At 43.3% G+C, this 19046-nt stretch overlaps 1 protein-coding gene across 4 annotated transcripts in view; it reads right to left on the minus strand.

The window, feature by feature from the left end:
- Nucleotides 1-19046, minus strand: part of grin2bb (glutamate receptor, ionotropic, N-methyl D-aspartate 2B, genome duplicate b) — an 86832-nt gene that overhangs the window by 9897 nt on the left and 57889 nt on the right. For all 4 annotated transcript variants that reach the window (XM_061771456.1, XM_061771457.1, XM_061771453.1 and 1 more), the window contains 8 exons: nt 10642-10756; nt 10363-10568; nt 8494-8665; nt 6485-6638; nt 5137-5262; nt 3239-3468; nt 1788-1948; nt 820-1007 (listed from right to left, as the gene is read on the minus strand). In XM_061771456.1, coding sequence (XP_061627440.1) covers nt 820-1007; nt 1788-1948; nt 3239-3468; nt 5137-5262; nt 6485-6638; nt 8494-8665; nt 10363-10568; nt 10642-10756 — 1352 coding nt within the window. The remainder of the gene's footprint in view (nt 1-819; nt 1008-1787; nt 1949-3238; nt 3469-5136; nt 5263-6484; nt 6639-8493; nt 8666-10362; nt 10569-10641; nt 10757-19046) is intronic.

Genomic DNA, 19046 nt, shown 5'->3' on the forward strand with positions numbered 1-19046 from the left:
CCACAAGTCTCCAAGTCCTCTTCTCGCGCACCGAGCAAAGCAAACGCTGCAGGATCTCGTTGTAGACGTGCTGGTTCACATTGAGATCGTCTGGCCCACATCGAAGGGGAAAACTGGCGGTTTGGGTTTGAAATCTAGCTTTTGTGACACCAGTCCTGGACCTTTTCGGACAAATTGTCAAAATATTACAGGCAGCGCAAGTGATTCGTATGTCATGTGACTTAGTATAATTCAAAATAATGTTCTGTCTGCATTGTCAGTCCTTACAAAGACTGCCAGTGATTGGTTGGTCATGTGACTTTTATTAGTCTACGTGTCGTAGGCACAAAAATCTGTCGGCAGCAGACAGTTGGCGAAGAATCCAAACGTATCCTGCAGGTTCCCTTCATGGGATAGAGCTCTCATTATTTATTAGAAGGAATTTGGGGATTTTTACTAAATTAGTTGCCATAAAAATCTCTTTCCATGTGTGTTTTAACGTTTGGTTCTCCTACAGCTGGAGCTTTGAGTGCTGTGTGTAAAGTAACGACGGCTACACTGTGCCAACTTGGCTTGACATGAACTTTTTTGCACATCAGCCACTGTGGCATCTGCTTTCCCAGAGATACTAGCCACTCAACATTTTTATCAGCTGCAGAAAAATACATTTGTCAACAGGGCTCCCCACCCCACGATTGAACTTTGAACTTTTTCCTGATCGAAATACATTCGTCAACAGGGGGCGATGAGAGCTTCGAGGTTGTCATCACTACTAAACATTGACATATGCACATTTACATATTGAAAGGAGCGAAAACGTATCGTCCTTCGAGGCCTCACCGTCCCCAAAGAGCATGAGGATGGCAAGGTCCACAGCTCGTTTCCAGCCCGAGTCTTTCTGGATGGCGATGCCGTAACCAGTGGAGGCAAACACCTTGCCGCTGCCAATAGTGACCAGCTTGCAGCCCTCATCCCGTCCCGCCATGTAGTTGAGCACTGCCGCGTCGTAGATGAAGGCGTCCAGTTTGCTGCCGAGCAAAACAGAAGAGGAGAAGAATAAAGGATTTTTTTAGTAACCAAATGTGGTACCTTTCAAATCCAGTCTCAAAACTCATCTTTTCAAATTCTGTTTTTATTTTCATATTACATTGAGGTTATCGATTAACTTGAATTTAGGTTGCCCAAAACAGGTCCTAGAGGTCCGTTTTGTTTGGGATGCAGATTGTCAGGCACGCATTTTCTCAGCAAAGGACGTTTTGTTCGATTCTTAGCGTACAAAAGTAATACTCGCATGTCTATTGGTTATTTATCATGAATTTATCTGAATCTACTCATGCTATGACACCACCATTTTTGAACGTTGACGTAAATGTAGTTCTTGAGCTTAATTGATAATAACAACACAAAGTGATGAGCGGCTGGGGACGCCGCGTGATCCTTCCTGATCCACGCTCTCCAACTTGCCAGCAGACGATGCCTTTGGGCTCGACTAAGTCAGCGCGATCTCTAACGGAGGGTCACTGTCACATCATATTTGCATTTACTCATCCAGTAAACACTGGATGAGTTATTAATTCGCTTTGAGAAGCAGTGGCTGTACGTTCAGTTTGCTATTTTGCTATATGTCAGTGCCCACCCACATTGCTCAGAACACTCGCTCTTCCTCTGTCTCCCTCCTCTATGTCCTTCATGATATTTTCTTATGATTGCATCATTAGAGGACCTCTTTTTTCCTCCTCCCTTTCATCCCTACATCAGCCCCTCCATTCGTCCTCCCGTCTGAGGCCGCTTCCCTCAGCCCTCCTTACCCGTTCTTGAGACTGTACAGGGCCTCGTCCACGTTTTTCTGGTGGAAGCTGGTCATGTAGCTGTGCATGTCCCGGTAGTTGTTGCGGATGTTGCGCTCTGTGCTCCCGTTGGGCACGGTGCCAAAGCGGAACGGCGGCGAGAACTCGTTAGGCTTCTGGAACTGTTGTTTTTGAAGGTGGGGACGGGGGTGGCGGTTTCCGGAAAAGAAACCGCAAAGAGAAAATGACAGAGGAGTGCTCGTTAGCATAGAAAAGGCACTGAGACGCATCAAATAGCCTTTAATGCACTGTTGAGCAGAGGACAGAACGATGCTTTGGGAAGCCTAAATTAGCTAAATGTACATGGGAGCGTCTCGAGGACTGACGCACTGTACGAAAATCAACTTGAAAATAGTCTGCAGCTCATTAAACAGGGTATACAAATTCAGAAAGAAACTGAAACTGGTGAATAATTTATATTATTATTTATTTTTTTTACAATGAGAATACCGTTTAATTCCTTGTGTTGTTTGACAAAAACAGTTTCAACTTCTTAACTGGCAGCCTTGAAGAATGTGTGAAGAGAAGACGAACACAAACAGGAAGTCAAGTAGACAGACTCACATTGAAAGCAGGAAGGAATTGTGTCACAATTATTTAATCGCAAATGATCTTTGGATCCAACCTTCGTTATTTGCTAAGACTGCAAGTATTGCTCATATATATATATACAGGGTGATTGAAAAGTAACTCCCTATTTTAAAATAATGTATTCACATGTTGTAATATTTTATATATATACATATAATTTTGATTACAGTTTCATACAGTGGTGAACTTGTTTTTGTTTGTTTTAGTTGCTTCTTGTCTTTTGTCCTCTAACTGGAGTAATGGACGAACAGTATGAATATGCCCAGTGAAAGTTGTCTAACAGAAAAAAAATGAAAGTGGGGAAAAAAACCCAACAATTCCCGTCATGACGTCATGACCGACATCACTACACCGAATTGTTTCATGACATTATCTCTCTTGGAATGCGTCACATGATGGCAAGACATTTTATGTAGTAGTTGTTTGGGATTGCAGAGTTAGGAAAGGCACCATCGAAGGACGCCATGATAGGCAGTCTGCTAGTAGGCGTGGCTCTGTATATTTGTCGGCGCTCGACGGCTTTTGCGTTTGAACCTTTCACTTATTATCACACTTAAAAGATGTTAAAATGTTAGTAAATCAAAGTATGTACAGTTAATAAAAGGTTTGGCAAGAGTGTGACCGTTGAACTGGTTTTCTTCTATTTCAATGACCAGCATTCTTGGAAAGAAAGTGTTCAGCAATAGCGGTTCGGTTGCCAAGACAAAACTTCCAGTGAAACCCTGAGCGAGCGACACCGACGTATTGTAACTTCCTCCAAGCAGAGCCCAATTTCTACATCCATCACCCCAGAAAGTCGACTGACTATCGTGTATTCCCACCTTTTTGTCTGACAGTCCCGACACCTGGTCCACATACTCCTCCTGGATCATGAAGGCTGCCAGGTTGGCAGTGTAGGAAGCCAGGAAGATGACGGCGAAAAAGGCCCACACTGACACCATGATCTTACTGGTGGTACCTTTGGGATTCTGCACCGGAACGGAGTTGTTGAACACCAGACCCCAAAGCAGCCAGATGGCTTTTCCGATGGTGAAGGAGGGACCGCCGGGCTCTGGCAGGCAGTGGAGGAAAAAAAAGCAAAATAGAGGATGGCGGGAGGGAGCCTCAATGCTGTCGGAGGAACTCGATGGAGATAGATTTGCATTTTTCGTGTGTCGGGGAATGTACACTGACCGTCCACATTTTATTAGGTGCTCCTGTACAAACTAGTCATGAGCCAAGGTGTGTGTGTGTGTGTTGAAATAATACCTTTGTCTCAATGGACTCCAAAAAATGTACTTACTAAAAGGTCAAATCTATGGCAGTTCAGTTGAGCACAAAGCTAATCTAAAGCGCAACTTCCTGCTTTAAGAATGGCAACAGGTGGCTGCACAGGTTAATTGGACCTTGCGGGATCTTCATTCCTCTGCCTGTCACTTCACATCGCTGGCATAGATAGTAGACAAACCTTACATTGTAAAACAGAAATTCAATTTAATCAGAGAAAAATCAAAAGTTACGAGATATATTTTTAACTCATCCGCACCTTTCAAAATTTCCGGTATCATCCACTTAATTACTGTAAATTCCAATTGATTCTCCTTATCTTGGAAATTCCCATTGAAAAATGTTTCTAAAATTTTGGCTGCCCTCTGCATCTCCCACAAAATATTAGAAACAGCTTTCAATGTGATGCAGCGTATTTCCACACTACAGGAAACTACATCCACAACAATAAACATTGTTCAAGGAATACCTCTCTGACAGTGCCAACCAAATCTCTGTACTTTTCAATTTAGCAGCCACATCTGATATTGTGCCTGTATGGTGACATGTGCGAGCAGCCACCACAAAGACAACCTTAACTGCGAGAAAACCGTTCGACCCGTGTGCGTGCGGGTGTGTAGGTAGGTGGGTAGGTCCCACTGTGTGTCATCGTGGAGGGGCACCGGCAGGCACAGCGGGCTGCAATTGTTCCGCATCTGAAGCAGCTTTACATAACTGAGTGTTTATCCCCAACATAGGATGCACAAACAATGACGTTTTTCCTCTCTGTCAGGAGACATTTACAAAAGACTCCACCAGGAAATGTTGGTCTGACTCAACCGCTCATTTCTCCCCCGAAAGCAAAAAAAAAAAAAAAAGGCTGTGAACAGCAATAAAACACTTTTACAGATTACAGATTTGATCTTGAGTGGCTGCTGTTGCATCAGGCCAATTCAATGCTGACAGTCGGGCTCTATAAAACCTACAGGAAAAGCGAAGAAATCCAATGTGCCGACTTTGATGGGAAAATTAATTGAAACCGGCCACTGCGTTTGGCACCCAGCGGGTAGCGGCGCTGCGTTCTGCCACGCGTTGTTCAAACTGACAAATATTTTCAACGCGCGGTAATAGAAGTGCTCGAGTGCATTCGGCCTTTTTACAAAACGAGGGGAGAAGGTGGCGTAACGCTGGTGTAATAATTGAGAGAGGCGCAGTAAGAGCGGTGACGGAGTGTGAACAGAGGATCCTTTTGCTCGTGCTTTGACACTTTTCTGATTGTGTGAAACAAGCCTTTTCATTAAAAAAAATAAAATAAAACTTAAGTTAGTCTCCATGGAGGTAAATGCTCCACAAATAGAAAATCACGGCTCTCCTCATGGGTGATAATGCACAAGTTGAACATTCAAGGTAATTCATCGCAGCGTGAAAATGACTCAGCGCGAGTGCGTGTGTGTGTGTGTGTTTGTGCTCTCACCTCTGCCGTCTGCCAGGCAGCGATTGTAACCCACCGGGCTGACGTACTCGAACACAAACACGGCCACGGCAGACACGATCAGCAGCATCACAAACATCATCACCCACACGTCAGCACTGAAGGGCTCTGCAACACGAGGGCACGCTTAGGTTAGCTGCGGACTTCTTCTTTATTCCGCGCTGCAACACCTGCACACTCCAGTGTGCCAATTCCGTATGCATGCATGCATGTTCATGACAATCAAAGATGATGATTCTTCTTCTTCTTCTCCAGTGACATCCAATACAAGAGTCGATAGGTGTTGCGCAACCTTTGAGCCGAGGCACATTTTACATGAGAAAGATTTCACAGTCGCGACCCGAGTGAGGATAAAGCGGCGCAAAGAACGGTTGGATGGAAAACCTCATAGCACACTGCCAACCAAAAATGTCACAAAAGGTATATATTCTGATGTAATTATAATCACATTAAGTCAGTGTGAAATCTGGGCCATTTATGTTGAACACGGAGCTATTATTGTTGTTGTTGTATGAATGGCACAGCAGGTGGGGTGGACAGGTTAATTGGACCTTCGGCCTGTAGTGGAAGCGCATTTAATTGTTCTGCGCGTCACTATCCATCAATGGTATAGATAGACCAACAAAGATACATTATTTGTCATCAATAAATCAGAATTTTAGGCGCAATAAATTGAAACGGGATCATTTTTAGGCATCTTCAGTTCGGGGTTGGAGTCTCCGCTCAGGCCGTCCTGTGTGGCGTTTACATGTTCTCCCCGCGCTTCTGTGGGTTTTCTCCGAGTTCTTCTTCAACACGCAGGTTAAGTTCATCGAAGACTCCGAATTGCCGCGAGTGAATGCTCGTTTGTCCATATGTGTCCTACGATTGGCTGGTGATGAGTCCAGGCTGCCGGTTTAGGTTCGAGTTCACCGCTGATTCGAATAAGGGTTGTATGGGCAATATGGTAAATTCATGGATGGATATTTGAGGTGATAAACAAAGTAAATTGTTTTGAATTAATCCTTCTCTGACCGTTTCAATCAAAATTGAGCGTTATCACCTCGACAAGCACATACAGTCAAGCCCAGCTGTTGGAAATAATTGACACGGTTTGCTATTGCCTAAAGATGCGACAAGATGGCAGCAAAGTCCCTTTTTCTCTATTAGACAAGGCTATGGCCTGACCAAACAGAGCTCCTCCCCTCACTCCAACATAGTTGCTTGGCCAAAAGACGGCGCTACAGCAAAACGTTGAGTAGGTGAGTTTTACATCAAATATCAAAGGGTAGGTTACACCCCCCCCCCCCCCCCCAAAAAAAATCCTCTTTTCTCTCAAGCGTCTTCTCACCTAAGAAGGCAGAAGGTGACACGGTGCCGTTGCTACGGGAAACCATCACGCTAATTCCCGTCTCGATGAACGGCACGGAAAAGTCGATGACCTCTGACCTCTCCTCGTTGATTGTGAGCGAGCCCACCGCCATGTGAGCGTTCTTAAGCACCACCTGACACACACACACGCACACACACCCAGGCGGTCAGTGAATGCAACGCAGAGAAGAAGACCTCGATGTGATGAATAACCGCAAGAGAGAAAAGGGGATTATCTCGGTGCCTTGACGTAACCTTGACCTTGACCTCCCTTCGAGCCTCAAATTCTATAAAATCCGGCTATGAATAAAAATGTAAATTAGATTTGCGGGAATTGTATCCCGTTTTATTCTTGGTTTTCACACATTATCATCTTTTGTGCTCGGTAAAGTTAACTCGTTAGCGCCTTAGGCCATTGGCGCACTCGCCATTAGCATAACCTCCACGTACAGAAGATGTATCTCATAGAAATAATACAACGGCGCGTATGGTAGGCGAGGGTTTATGAATTTTCTATCAGGCCGCACAGCTTACCCCATTTCTGTTCAGATGAGATTAATGTCACCCGTACCTTGCCATGATCAATGAAGTGGCACGTCACATTGATTCTTAACGGCTTGACAATCCCTCAAGTTGTGTGTAATGCAACACACACACACACACACGAGCACACTTCCCGTCTCCATCTCCCGTTCGCAGCCTCAACGTCCTCCGCCCGAGGTTGTGTGGAGCTGACGACTCGCGTCCCCTCACGCCAGGTGGAAGGCGGGCGGCATGTGCTTGATAATGTGAATTAGGCACAAGCCCTTGAGGTGATTTAATTAAGCCGATCTAAAACGTAAATTCCTGCGGGCACGACAACCTCTCCCTGGCTGCGGTATCAACAACACACGTCTGTAAACGGAGTGAATGACTTGACAGAGTGATAAATATAGGACCTTCCGGAAAAGGCGGTTGTAATTGATATATTTGTTTCTCCATCGCTTTTAAAGATGAATAAACAAAACTAACAAATGAGGGATTTCGGTGTGTAGTTTTCTCAGGAACAGACAAATGTTTATAGAATCACATTACAGTATTGGCACATTGACTATTGTTTTTTTTAACATAATTTCACAGTAATTCAATCCCTACCTACAAGTTTGCCCCTTCAATGTGTGCAAACAATCAACCAGCTCATCTGCAAACGTTTGCTTCGTTCGCTGCGTGAGGCTCGAGGCGAGAGTTGAGGCAGGACAACAATGCCGGCCGAGCATCCGACACTTCCTTTTCTCACACCAGAGCCGGTTTACGTTCAAATGGTCTCAAACAAACGAGATGTGCAAAACGTTAAACTTCAGTGGAATGTTCATGCCTTCTTAAGAAGGACATTCAGTAGCACTTCAAGGCACTTTTCTCGCGAGTCAGAAAATGCTAGAACGCAGCCAAACGTGTGCCAAACGCTAACTGGGAAGCAGATTTCGACATGGCGCAAACATTTCAAAGAGGACGGCAAAAGAAAAAAAATATTTCTGAAGCTCTGTGAGCCAATTGAATTTTATTTGCCTCGGAAGCGCAGTTCCTCAGATTTTCATATTTCCATTGATGTACTGCATATTGTAATGTACAGTTTGTACATAGATTTTTCTCAGACTACAAATGACAGTTTCAGCTCTTTTTAACTCATAATATTAAAACTTTACTCACTTATTACCTTTATGATATTACAACTTTATTTATTTAAAGTATTTAATTATATTATTCATTATTTTAGTTTTTCTCGTCAGATTCAGCACTGTATTCGCTTATAATTAAGAATGTGACATTATGATTTTTTTTTCTTGTAACAATGACTTTATTCTCCTCGTTTCATTTTCATTGTAAAATAGAAATTTTGCATGATAGCAACATTTTATTCTTAGAAAATTCAGACATTATTAACATAATCTTGCATTTTTCTCTTTGACCTTGACTTTATTCACTAAATAATACAGTATAAAGAGTGCTCACCTCTCCAACCATGCCATTCCACGTCCCGTTCACCTTCTTGCCGTGTTTACCGTTAGTGACCAGGTAGAGGTCGTAGGTGAACTTGACCGCCTTGGCGATCTTCTTCAGAATGTCGATGCAAAAACCTTTGCAGCAGCGCTTGATGTAGATGCCCGAATCGCCCGTCTGGTTGCTGACGGGTGAAAGGGAGAGGAGGGAGAAATGAAAAAAAGGCCGTGGTTTCAATTATAAAGACAAATTGGATAAAGAGAGAGACAGACTGTATATACTGCACACATTTCCATATTTCACTTCCGATGAGTGTGATACTGCAATGTGGTAAGAAATAGAACCTGTCAAGAGCCAGCAAGGGGACTGTTGAGTAGTGCAAAATAGTGCTCAGCAGTCACACAAATGCAGGAATGCAATGCTTCTTTTTAATAGTAATGCTGTACGTACAGTATGTTGAGAGAAGCAAATGTCACGCAAAGGCCAATTATGTTTGATTTGTCTCTTTCTTTTTTTTTTTTTTTAAGTTAAATGAATGCACAAAGAGACCACAAGTACAAAGTCATGAGGTTATGAATTCATATCATGCATGTGAGCCACCCTCATGATTACTGAGGTACTGTAATATATTCCATAAAGTATGCAACACGGGGGGGGGGGAATCTGTCTATGACCAAGCAAGGCTGTGACCACGTCTTCTAAAAAGAAAGTAATTTCACATGAAAAAAAAAACAAGGCACAAAGCAAAAAACAAATCAACAACACGTGTATCTCAAATCAGCTTTCCCATAGTAATGAATGGAAATGTCAATCATCTGTTCCACAAAACAATTCAATTGTTTGTAATGTGTGTGTGCGTTTTTAAAATCTGTTACAGACCCACACCCATAAAGATTCCGTTTCAACACCGATCCAGAATACAGTTCTCCAAGACAGAAATCTCAAGTGATCAAAAGTGATCTGACAAAAACAACGAAGAAACATAGCAACAACCAGGAGACACGAGAGGCGACATGGGAAAGTGAATTTGTTAATGTGGCGCTTACAGCACAATTGAGCATGCTAAGATGGAACTTCCAAAAATACAAAACAATATTTTAATAGGGCTAGCTTGTATCACCTTCATTTCTAATGGAGAGACCCAGAGATGTTTGGAGGATACACTTAAATTGTTAATACAGTAGTTTGGCATGTTATTATTGTTTTATTGTGTCTTTGTTGGGTTTATATCAGCGATTAACAAACGGTGGTTCAAATACCACAAGCGGTGGGCGGGCTCACTCTAATGTTTAGCGAGAATCACTGAATTAAATGTTCAAATTGTGCATAATGTTACAGTGCCTTAAACATTTTTTAAATCCATTACAGTGTATTTGTTAAGTGCAGTTCAGTTATACAGTATTTAACTTTAATGTACAGTACATTTGCAGTGTTTCCAAGCAATTATTTAGTGACAATTTTTATTTTTCAGTTATGTGCAATACATTTGAATGGAATCATTGTTAATTTTTTGTTTTTTTTAAATCCATTTTCCTATATTCAAGCACAGTGTTAATGTTTAAACTGCGCATAATATTAACTGTGTCTTATAATAATATAAATATACTTTTTCGGAATGAAACCTCTGCCTCATTTTTGATTAACACGTGGGCCTACTGCACTACTGTATTGTAATGTTGTTGTCGGAAAGCCAAGTAGACCCTGAACCGGATAAGTGGTGCATGGTGAGTCCATGCAGATCAAGTGGAAAATCAAAGTGTGACAGAAAACAGCGCAGGCCTACAATGAGTTTGAATTGACAGCACATCAAAATACACTTTTCATAGACAGCATTTGTATTGGAATCCCAAAGAACTACTTGCAACAGCGGCCTCCTCCCACCTGAGTTTGAGTTGTTTCCGACAAGGCACGGTGTTCCTCATGCAGGTGCCGCTCAGCGGGTCCACGTCCTCCACGATGACAAAAGGCGCCTCCTCCAGCGTGACGATGGACAGGTGGTCCTCGTGCTCCTCCGCCGCCGAGTACAGCTCGAAGCGAGGCCACACGTGGTACTTCATGGACAGAGAGCCATTCTCCCACTTGCCCACCTGCGCAACAAACGGGCCGCGTGATGGGCGGGATTTCTGGAAGCAAGCGATGCACGGCGAACACCACATTTACCCTGTCCCACTGTCTGTCCTTGTCCAGCAGGATGATGACCAGTTTGGGGAAAATCTGGTGGCCCTCTTCGCTGAATGACAGGTTACGCCCTTCAAACGTCACATTCATGATGTACCTGACAATTAGATTGCAATCCCAAATGTCAGAATGTGCGCGTGGGATTGGAAACAAAGGATGCCGTTTATTTCAACAGATTTCGACACGGCGAACAAATTGGAATCAACAGATGCGTCATCGTATAGCCCTTGGTCTTGCGCGGGTGAGTTTGTGGGAAATATCACCATTTAAATTTGACACCATGTTCACCTGCGAGGCTATGTTGTCAATCTCTTTGAGATGTGGACAGGCAGAACAGGGAAAAAAAATAAAAATAAAAAAATCAGCCTGTAAATAAAGATGAGGTCCATGCACCAAAACATAAGCAACATCTGCAACATTCAACCCACAACAATGGCCTAAAACCTTGTTGGCGGGGGATTTGTCACAACAGTGACGCTGATATGCTTTTTTTGTCAAAGGTGTTGAATGTCAAAAATGTGGATTCGATGCTTACTGATCAGGGGGATTATTCCACTCTTTCCACATTGTAAACTTTTATACTTCACAATATCTGTCTATCTTTCTTTTCCCTTTCCCTAACTTTATTTTTGCTTATTTTGCGATGCAGATGAACTGAAACAATCTGCTGTCATTTTTCACAACGCAAGGTACGAACACAATAGTCAAGATAATCACATCAAAGTCAAATGTGAATGCGCAACAAAATTTAGGTGTAACCTCTAAATTGGAATGCCCAAAGGTGGTACAATTAATATGAATCTAAATAAATGTCTGGCAAAACTTGGCGTGACCACTGTCATGTCACGTTGTGACATGTTATCATAGGACGTGCGGTCAAAGGATTAACGCTGCATGTGTATTTGTACTGTACTGTGTTGCATTCTTCTGATGAGTTTTATATTTGAATGCCAATTCAGAACGTTCAAAATTGAGATACTGTATGTGAGGCAGGCCTGCAACATGACTCACCTTTGCAGGTCATTTAAATGTTTGTTGTTTTAACTTATCCATCCATTTTCTATTCCGCTAAACGTAGACAAACAAGCACACTTGGCTCACATTCACAATTTCGAGTCTCTCGTTAGCCTAACGTGCGCGTTTTTGGAATGTGGGAGGAAGCCGTAGTATCCGGAGAAAACCCACGCGAGCACGGGAAGAACACGCAAACTCCGCTTCTGCCATGTCGATCTTGACACTTTGACACTTGGTTAAAAGCGGCGAGCTGTCGGTGAAGGTTAGCTAAAGGAACGATGTAGAATGCCGGTCAAGAACAGTGACGGAGGGCGGGAGGATAGCGGAATTGCTCAAGGACGTGACCCCATTTTATGAAAGAAAAGATGCTGCCTGCAAAGCGAGCGTGCCAGCTTTTTGATTGCTCTCCCGCCGACAAATGTGAGGAGGCCAACGGAGTGAAGGGCAGAAGGTGAGAGCTGAAAGAGAGGGCGAGCGTACGAACCTCCAGTGAGGACTCACGTCGGCAAACGTGTCTCAACAAGTGCACATCTCGTTCTTTTTCGCTCTCTCTCCCGCCGCCTTCTTTCCCCTCACTCTTCCTGTGGGCTGCCGTCACCATGGAGACGTTCTGCCTCGGAACACAATCCACCGGAGAAATAAATTTCTTGTCTGCATACGAGGAGTCGTAACGTATGAGCCCATCATCTCCAAGTGTGAAAAGACAAACACGAGACAATAAATCTATTAAAAAGAGATGAGCAAAGGGCCAAAGATTGAATCACAAGTACCTCCCACTAGAACACTGAGTGGCTCTGAGTAAGACGTCTGTGGCTGTATTAATAACACACCTCTCTCACTCACACACGCAACACTTGCACGCACACGCACGCGTGGCGGGGTGGAGGCTTCACACTTTGTTGTGCCAACACAATTACTGGTTGCAGCATGCTACTGTGCGCACTTCATGGGATAAGTGTCCTTAAAGGACACCAGAAGATCAACTTGTTGCTATCATGTTGGCGGGAATACATTCAACTGGGTCGCCGCGGGGGTTTGCCACGCCATGACTTTTCATCTCTTGTCCGCCATTCTCTGCGCGCACTCACAGCCGACAACGAGGCGCTCTGAAAACGGTCATGCCGGCGGACTATCCGAAGGGAAGATGCATTTTCGGGGCGTAGGCGTGGCTAGCTCGCTAACCGCACGGCACAATTGCGCCAGATAACCGCGGATGCCAACGAAGGCGCTACAATTCTTATATAGTGGGGGAGGGGCAACTCGTGCTGGGGCCCAAGTGCATCACTTGAAAAGTAAAAAGTCAGCAGAGAAATAAATACACACGTAAAGTACAGATAGCTGAAGAATGTACTTAAGTGAGGTTGTCATTGCTGCTGTACGCACAACCGCAGCGCAAGGGAAGGGAGGGGATGCCTTGTATACCTCATCATAATGTCATGTAATGCGTTACCAAGGCAGCCACAACCATCAGCTGTGTTGCCATGGGAACAGTAATCTCAGCCAATGAGAGGCATTTCTGTTGCGGGTTTTTTTTTGTGTTAATTCTTTTTTAATTTTTTTACCATATTTCAAGCTGAGTGTTTACCCGCATCGCTCACCGCCGGATCAATGCCCGTGATTGGCCTCTGAGAGGCGCCACAAATCACTCATCAATAGGATTCAAGGCCATTCTTGAACCCGCGCCTTTACTGATGCATGCTGGGACTTAGAGAAAGCAGCACGGGCCTCGTGTTTGGAGCGCATACTATCGAAGAGGTTTTTATGAGCTGCTTGAGCCCTTCTCATGTCGGTGTTCCCCTGTGACTTGACTGGAAATAGAAGAAGCAGAAGAAAAAAAGGCAACCGGGATAAGCTACTAACAGAATCTCACGCAGCTCAATCGCAGTCAGTTTGCGCACGCTTCACCCACCAACTGTTCACCGCACGTTTGTGAGGGGAATAGAGAGACAACCGTAAAGCTTAAATATCTCCAGCATGGTGACTCATGTTGATTTCCGCCTGCTATTGCAGAGTGCTTCTTAAAAATTTTTAAAAAAAAATAAAAAAAAAATTACAAAAATTGATGTATAACATCACAGCTGAGCCACAAGCGCAAAACTAATTAAGTCAGAGGAGGGACGGGGCAACAGGTGGTCGCAGAGGGGCTGAGTGAAAATATAGGAACAGAACGTAGTACGAGCACATCAACATTGGCGAGATACAAAATTGCCTTTCATAGAGAAATCATTTGGGATTGTGTCAGCGTTGTTCTTTCAACAATGACGCCCCTTTTTTCCCGTGACGGTGATGAGCTAAACATGGCTCTATGATGACTAAAACATGCCAAGACGTGTGCAACTTTTCGTTGACGAGACTGGACGAACATGTAAGGGCCGGTCTGACGTCTGACAGACGTTCACATACGTGCTCACCACGCCAATGTTCCTCCAGAGTTAAGTTACAACAAGTATGCTTAACATAGCTTATACATACTGTACAATGCGATTTGCCCATTTCATTGTAAGCTTATAGTCTTCCACTTAGCTCCTGGTGCAAATGGGCTGCTAGCTAGCTTGAGGCTAGAGTTAGCTTTGTCGTGCTAACGTCAATTTATTATCTTATGTGTGTGTTACGGCGGCACGGTGGCCGACTGGTTAGAGCGTCAGCCTCACAGTTCTGAGGACCCGGGTTCAATCCCCGGCCCCGCCTGTGTGGAGTTTGCATGTTCTCCCCGTGCCTGCGTGGGTTTTCTCCGGGCACTCCGGTTTCCTCCCACATCCAAAAAACATGCATTAATTGGAGACTCTAAATTGCCCGTAGGCATGACTGTGAGTGCGAATGGTTGTTTGTTCCTATGTGCCCTGCGATTGGCTGGCAACCAGTTCAGGGTGTACCCCGCCTCCTGCCCGATGACAGCTGGGATAGGCTCCAGCACGCCCGCGACCCTAGTGAGGAGAAGCGGCTCAGAAAATGGATGGATGGATGTGTGTGTTACTGTTATGTGTAAAACATGCAGAGATATTTGGCCGGGCAGCAAGTGTACTGTGTTGTCATCTTGACCCATGTTTGAGTGACTGTCTGAAACACGGATTGAAATGTAGCCTTTTCGGCCGGTCGCTGTTCCCAATGTGTCGAAATGAACAGCACATTTTGGCTTCTGTAATGTTAGGACTCGCAGCATGCTTACAGGAAAGTTTTCGTCGACTACAACTGCAGTAGAACTACCACATACAGAAATGACTAAAATGTGACTAAAACTAATACGCATTTTCATCCAAAAGACTACAATTAAGATGGCTGCCAAAAACAACACTAATTGAAGTGTTAAACTGCGAGGGCAGCACGTGGAGCCTAGCGGTTAGCATGTCTGCGTCACAATTGACGTTGGGGGGTTCCGATCTGAGCGGACGGATGGATGGATGGATGGATCTGTCGTGAGGTAAAGCAAGCAAAATATTCAATGGAAGCTTGAAGGTGAAATGTCACCAAGGTAAAAACATATAATCAGAATTTGAGGGAAGAATCAATATGCCTGTAATATTCCACACAAAAGTTCCAAAATGAATGCAATTACAAAAAGGCAGCAACATATCACATTAAACATCAATTCAGCGAGCCTCAGGTGACTCACTCTGTGTTTTGCTTTGTCTTTGACTAAGGGGGCTTTTTTCCTGATATCAAATTTTAGAGAAGCATTTCCTCAGGAAGTTACGTGAAGTAGTGTGTAATGTGTTTTGTTATGTTTTGCAGTGCAGGAAGTTTTTTTGCGTGGACTTTTATGAGTTAATAAATGAGACGCTTGCAACACTACGCACGCTAACGCCGTTGTCAACTGTTATTTTGTCTCAGGTAAAACTGTTCAAATGTTTTGACGTTCTATTATTGTTTTAAACTTGTACAAACAGGCAGACAAGCAGTGCAATGTAACAGTTTGACTGAAGTTTCTTTGGTGCAATAAATCGTCAAAAGACTCCAGAAAAAGAAACTTTGACTAAAGCTGCAGTTGACACTTAAGTTCAAAGTGTGAAAAGTTGTGATATTTTAACTGAATAGCATCAAATCAGCTTTTATCACAGCAGAGGTCAAAATGGAAAATATACATGAAAAAGAACTGAAATATTGAATCATGTGCTGCATAAATTCCAAGCCGTGCTCCAGCGATGGAAGGCCTTTAATGATTTTTCCAGTGGTGCTGCGTGACGCTTGTGGGGCACCGAGAGGCGACCAGGTGAGCTGCAGACTTCAAACAGCAACCAGCAACCTGTGGTGTGACAGGAGGCCTGATGTAAAACAGGCTCCTCTCGCATTCCAAACATGAGCTCGGCTTTAACATGCCAACACACACCTGCTGCTTCCCAGCATCAAATATTCATACCGTCTATTTTCAGTCAGCACGTGAAATTCTAATTATTCTGTGGTTCTTTTAAAGCATAAAAACCTTTGACTAAATTCCCGAAAAGGCACCGCTAATTGATGCTACTAGCGGCGCATTTCTACACCAGAAGAATCCTGAAACAGACATTACATTTCCACGTGCGTGAGAGCAAAAGAGATGGACGGCTTGAATTTTACGACACAATAAGTGTAAAAATGTAAGCGAGGAAAGATGACTGAAAACAGCTTAAAGTGATGAATACAACCTGACGCTCTCCCAGCACACTTGCTGCCGCAGGCCACACTGAAATAGAAGTCCAGCCTAACTCCTTAGTTTCAAAAACAGCTCAAGGATATTTACAGAAAATTAAACGTTTTGACCTCAATTACAGATTCTTCCTCCTACAGATGAGCGCAGCAAAGTGAAATCTTGGATAAACGTCAAACGCAAAACGGCATGGAAAAAAAACATGAACTAATCTCATTTTCTACTCGGTCTGCTTTTCCAATATCACATAGTTAAAATTGCAATTCGTCTGATGATTTAACAGGTACTGCGGCTTCCTCCGCATATTCGGTTCACTGAAGACTCTAAATTGCCTCACTGACAAAAAAAAGTACAGAGTCTGAAGTGTACTACAAAAGTAAAAAATACAAACCAATTTTTACTGTCAATTATACACAATACCCGTTTTGATAGCTTGCTAGCATTGGCTAAGGTAAAACAGCGTGCTCTGTAAAAAAAAAAAAAAAAAAAAAAAAAAAAAAGATGAATTAACAAATGATAACTGAATAAATACACCACACTTTTTTTTAATTTTTTTTTTTAAAATTAGACAGAGAAGCTTGTGTTTTTATTTTTTTTAGGCTGGAACAAGACAACGTATATGCCATGAATCATTCTTCATCAAACAATTCTCTTAAATCGCAATATCTTCCTTCTCACAATCTATTGCCCTCTTCATCAATGCTCCCTGGTTCACGTTCCTCCATGTTGCTGCTGTCTATTCCCCCCCCCCCCCCCCCCTCCATTTGCAGGCTGTAAGTAACTAGTGATCTCGATCAATCACGATCTCAACTGCGGTTGACTTTACCTCTTTTTATTTGTCTTTTTCATGCACGGCGGTTGAAAAAGAAGTAACACTGCATTTTGACAAAGTAAGGAGTAGAAAGTGCAGTGTTCCCTCGCAATATCACGGTTCACCTGTTGGATTCAGTGCATTGCAGTTTTCGTTTCATATTCATTTATATTGCACATAATTTACCATATCAGGGGATTGGGATTTATTGCTAAAATAAGTGGTTTCCAGCCTAAAACATTAAAACTGTTAAAAATTCAATAAAACATATTTCAAAGAATTAAATATACATCATGTACAGTAATAGTGTGCATTATTATATGTATAGAAAAACACTTATAAGAGTATGGTAGAGGTTAACAGGAGTGTGGAGAAAATGATTAATAAGAGTCAGGGGAGGTTTATACAGCTTTAAAATATGTATAAATAAATAAAAACAAAACATTGCGATCACTACTTCGCAGATTTTGCCTATTGCGTGGTACTTTTTGTGGCATCTCGTCAGGATTTGTCCAGACCTCAACGAGCACCACTGAAATCAACACTAATCCCGCCTCTTCACAATCTACTGTACAGATGTACAGTATGTATTTATAGAACGGCGGGACGGTTGAAGTGACATGTGACGGCTTACTGATTCAACATTACAGCGTCATTAAAAGCAGCTTTTTAAAGAGTCCTATACTGGAGATGCAAAATGGGACGGCCATGCTGCAGCCGTCGCAGGAGGAACGACTTTAAGAGGTGACATAAGAGGAGGCGAGTGCGAGAGAGAGGCGAGCGCACGCCTCTCGTGGCCTGCAGTGAAGATTGTCTTCTTCGCTTTAAGCTCACAGCCAACTTGCACACGCAGACAGTTGGGCAAAAAGCGGGCAAGCCGTGTACTTCTCTCAAGATGCACGGTGAAGTCATGAAGTCCCTCACCAAGTCAACACATTTATTAGCAAAGACAATGAATAGACAAATCTGCAGAAATTATTAGAAAATAAGTAGTAGATATTGACGTTTTTTAATTGCACAAAACACATCAAGACCCGATTTCTATCCTTTTCTTTCGCTGCAGTCGCATCATAAATAGCGGTTACGGCATTAGTGATCTTTTGCGCCAAGTCGTTAATGTCCCGTATGTTTGTTGGACACAAGATATCTTGAACGTAACCACCTTGAAAGAAATCTGCGTGTTTTGTGCGGCAGCAGTCACATTCACATTTGCACACACAGCATCAACAAATCATAATAATAATAATAATAATAATAATAATAATAATAATAATTTCCCTGAACATTCTTCACCAAGAAAGCCCTGAGCGGCTCCTCCAAAACCATTTGGAGCACATTTTCTCATTTCATCATTCTCTCTGTGGGACCCGAGTCATCGAGTAGTCTCCGCAGATCTCTCTGTTATTACATTATTATTACAGTATCTGTTTCGAGTATGTATATGTTCTAGCGTGGCTGGCTCGTTCGTGTGTATTTAATGTATGTGTGTTTGTGTGTGTGTTTGTGTGTGTAAATGTGATGTGTGCCCCATAAGGTCAAGCAGCCCTAAACTAATTTGAAAGCATGAGTCACAGGGGCCTCCCATCTCCGTCCATCACTGCTGACAGGATGGCGTGTTAATACGCTACGCATGCAGCCCACTGTGGTCTGTAGCGATCCTCCTGCACCGTGCACATACATAAGGCCTTGTTATTGCTTCTGTCTTTCAGGGTGAGCGTTCCGTGTGCTACAACCGTTGAAATAACACTTCTATTGCGTGTACATTTTGGCGGGTACACATGATACACGAGAAAATGCTAGGATGAGCTCATTCGACCCCGTGAGATTGTGCAAGCATGTGTGTGTGTGTGTGTGTAACTGACAGCAGTGTGTGTGTGTAACTGACAGCATTCCCCCCTGGGAAAAGTCGATGATCGACTTTGTGGTCGTGTCATCGGACTT

The sequence above is a fragment of the Phyllopteryx taeniolatus genome, chromosome 4 (assembly GCF_024500385.1).
Source record: "Phyllopteryx taeniolatus isolate TA_2022b chromosome 4, UOR_Ptae_1.2, whole genome shotgun sequence".
NCBI lineage: Eukaryota > Metazoa > Chordata > Actinopteri > Syngnathiformes > Syngnathidae > Phyllopteryx > Phyllopteryx taeniolatus.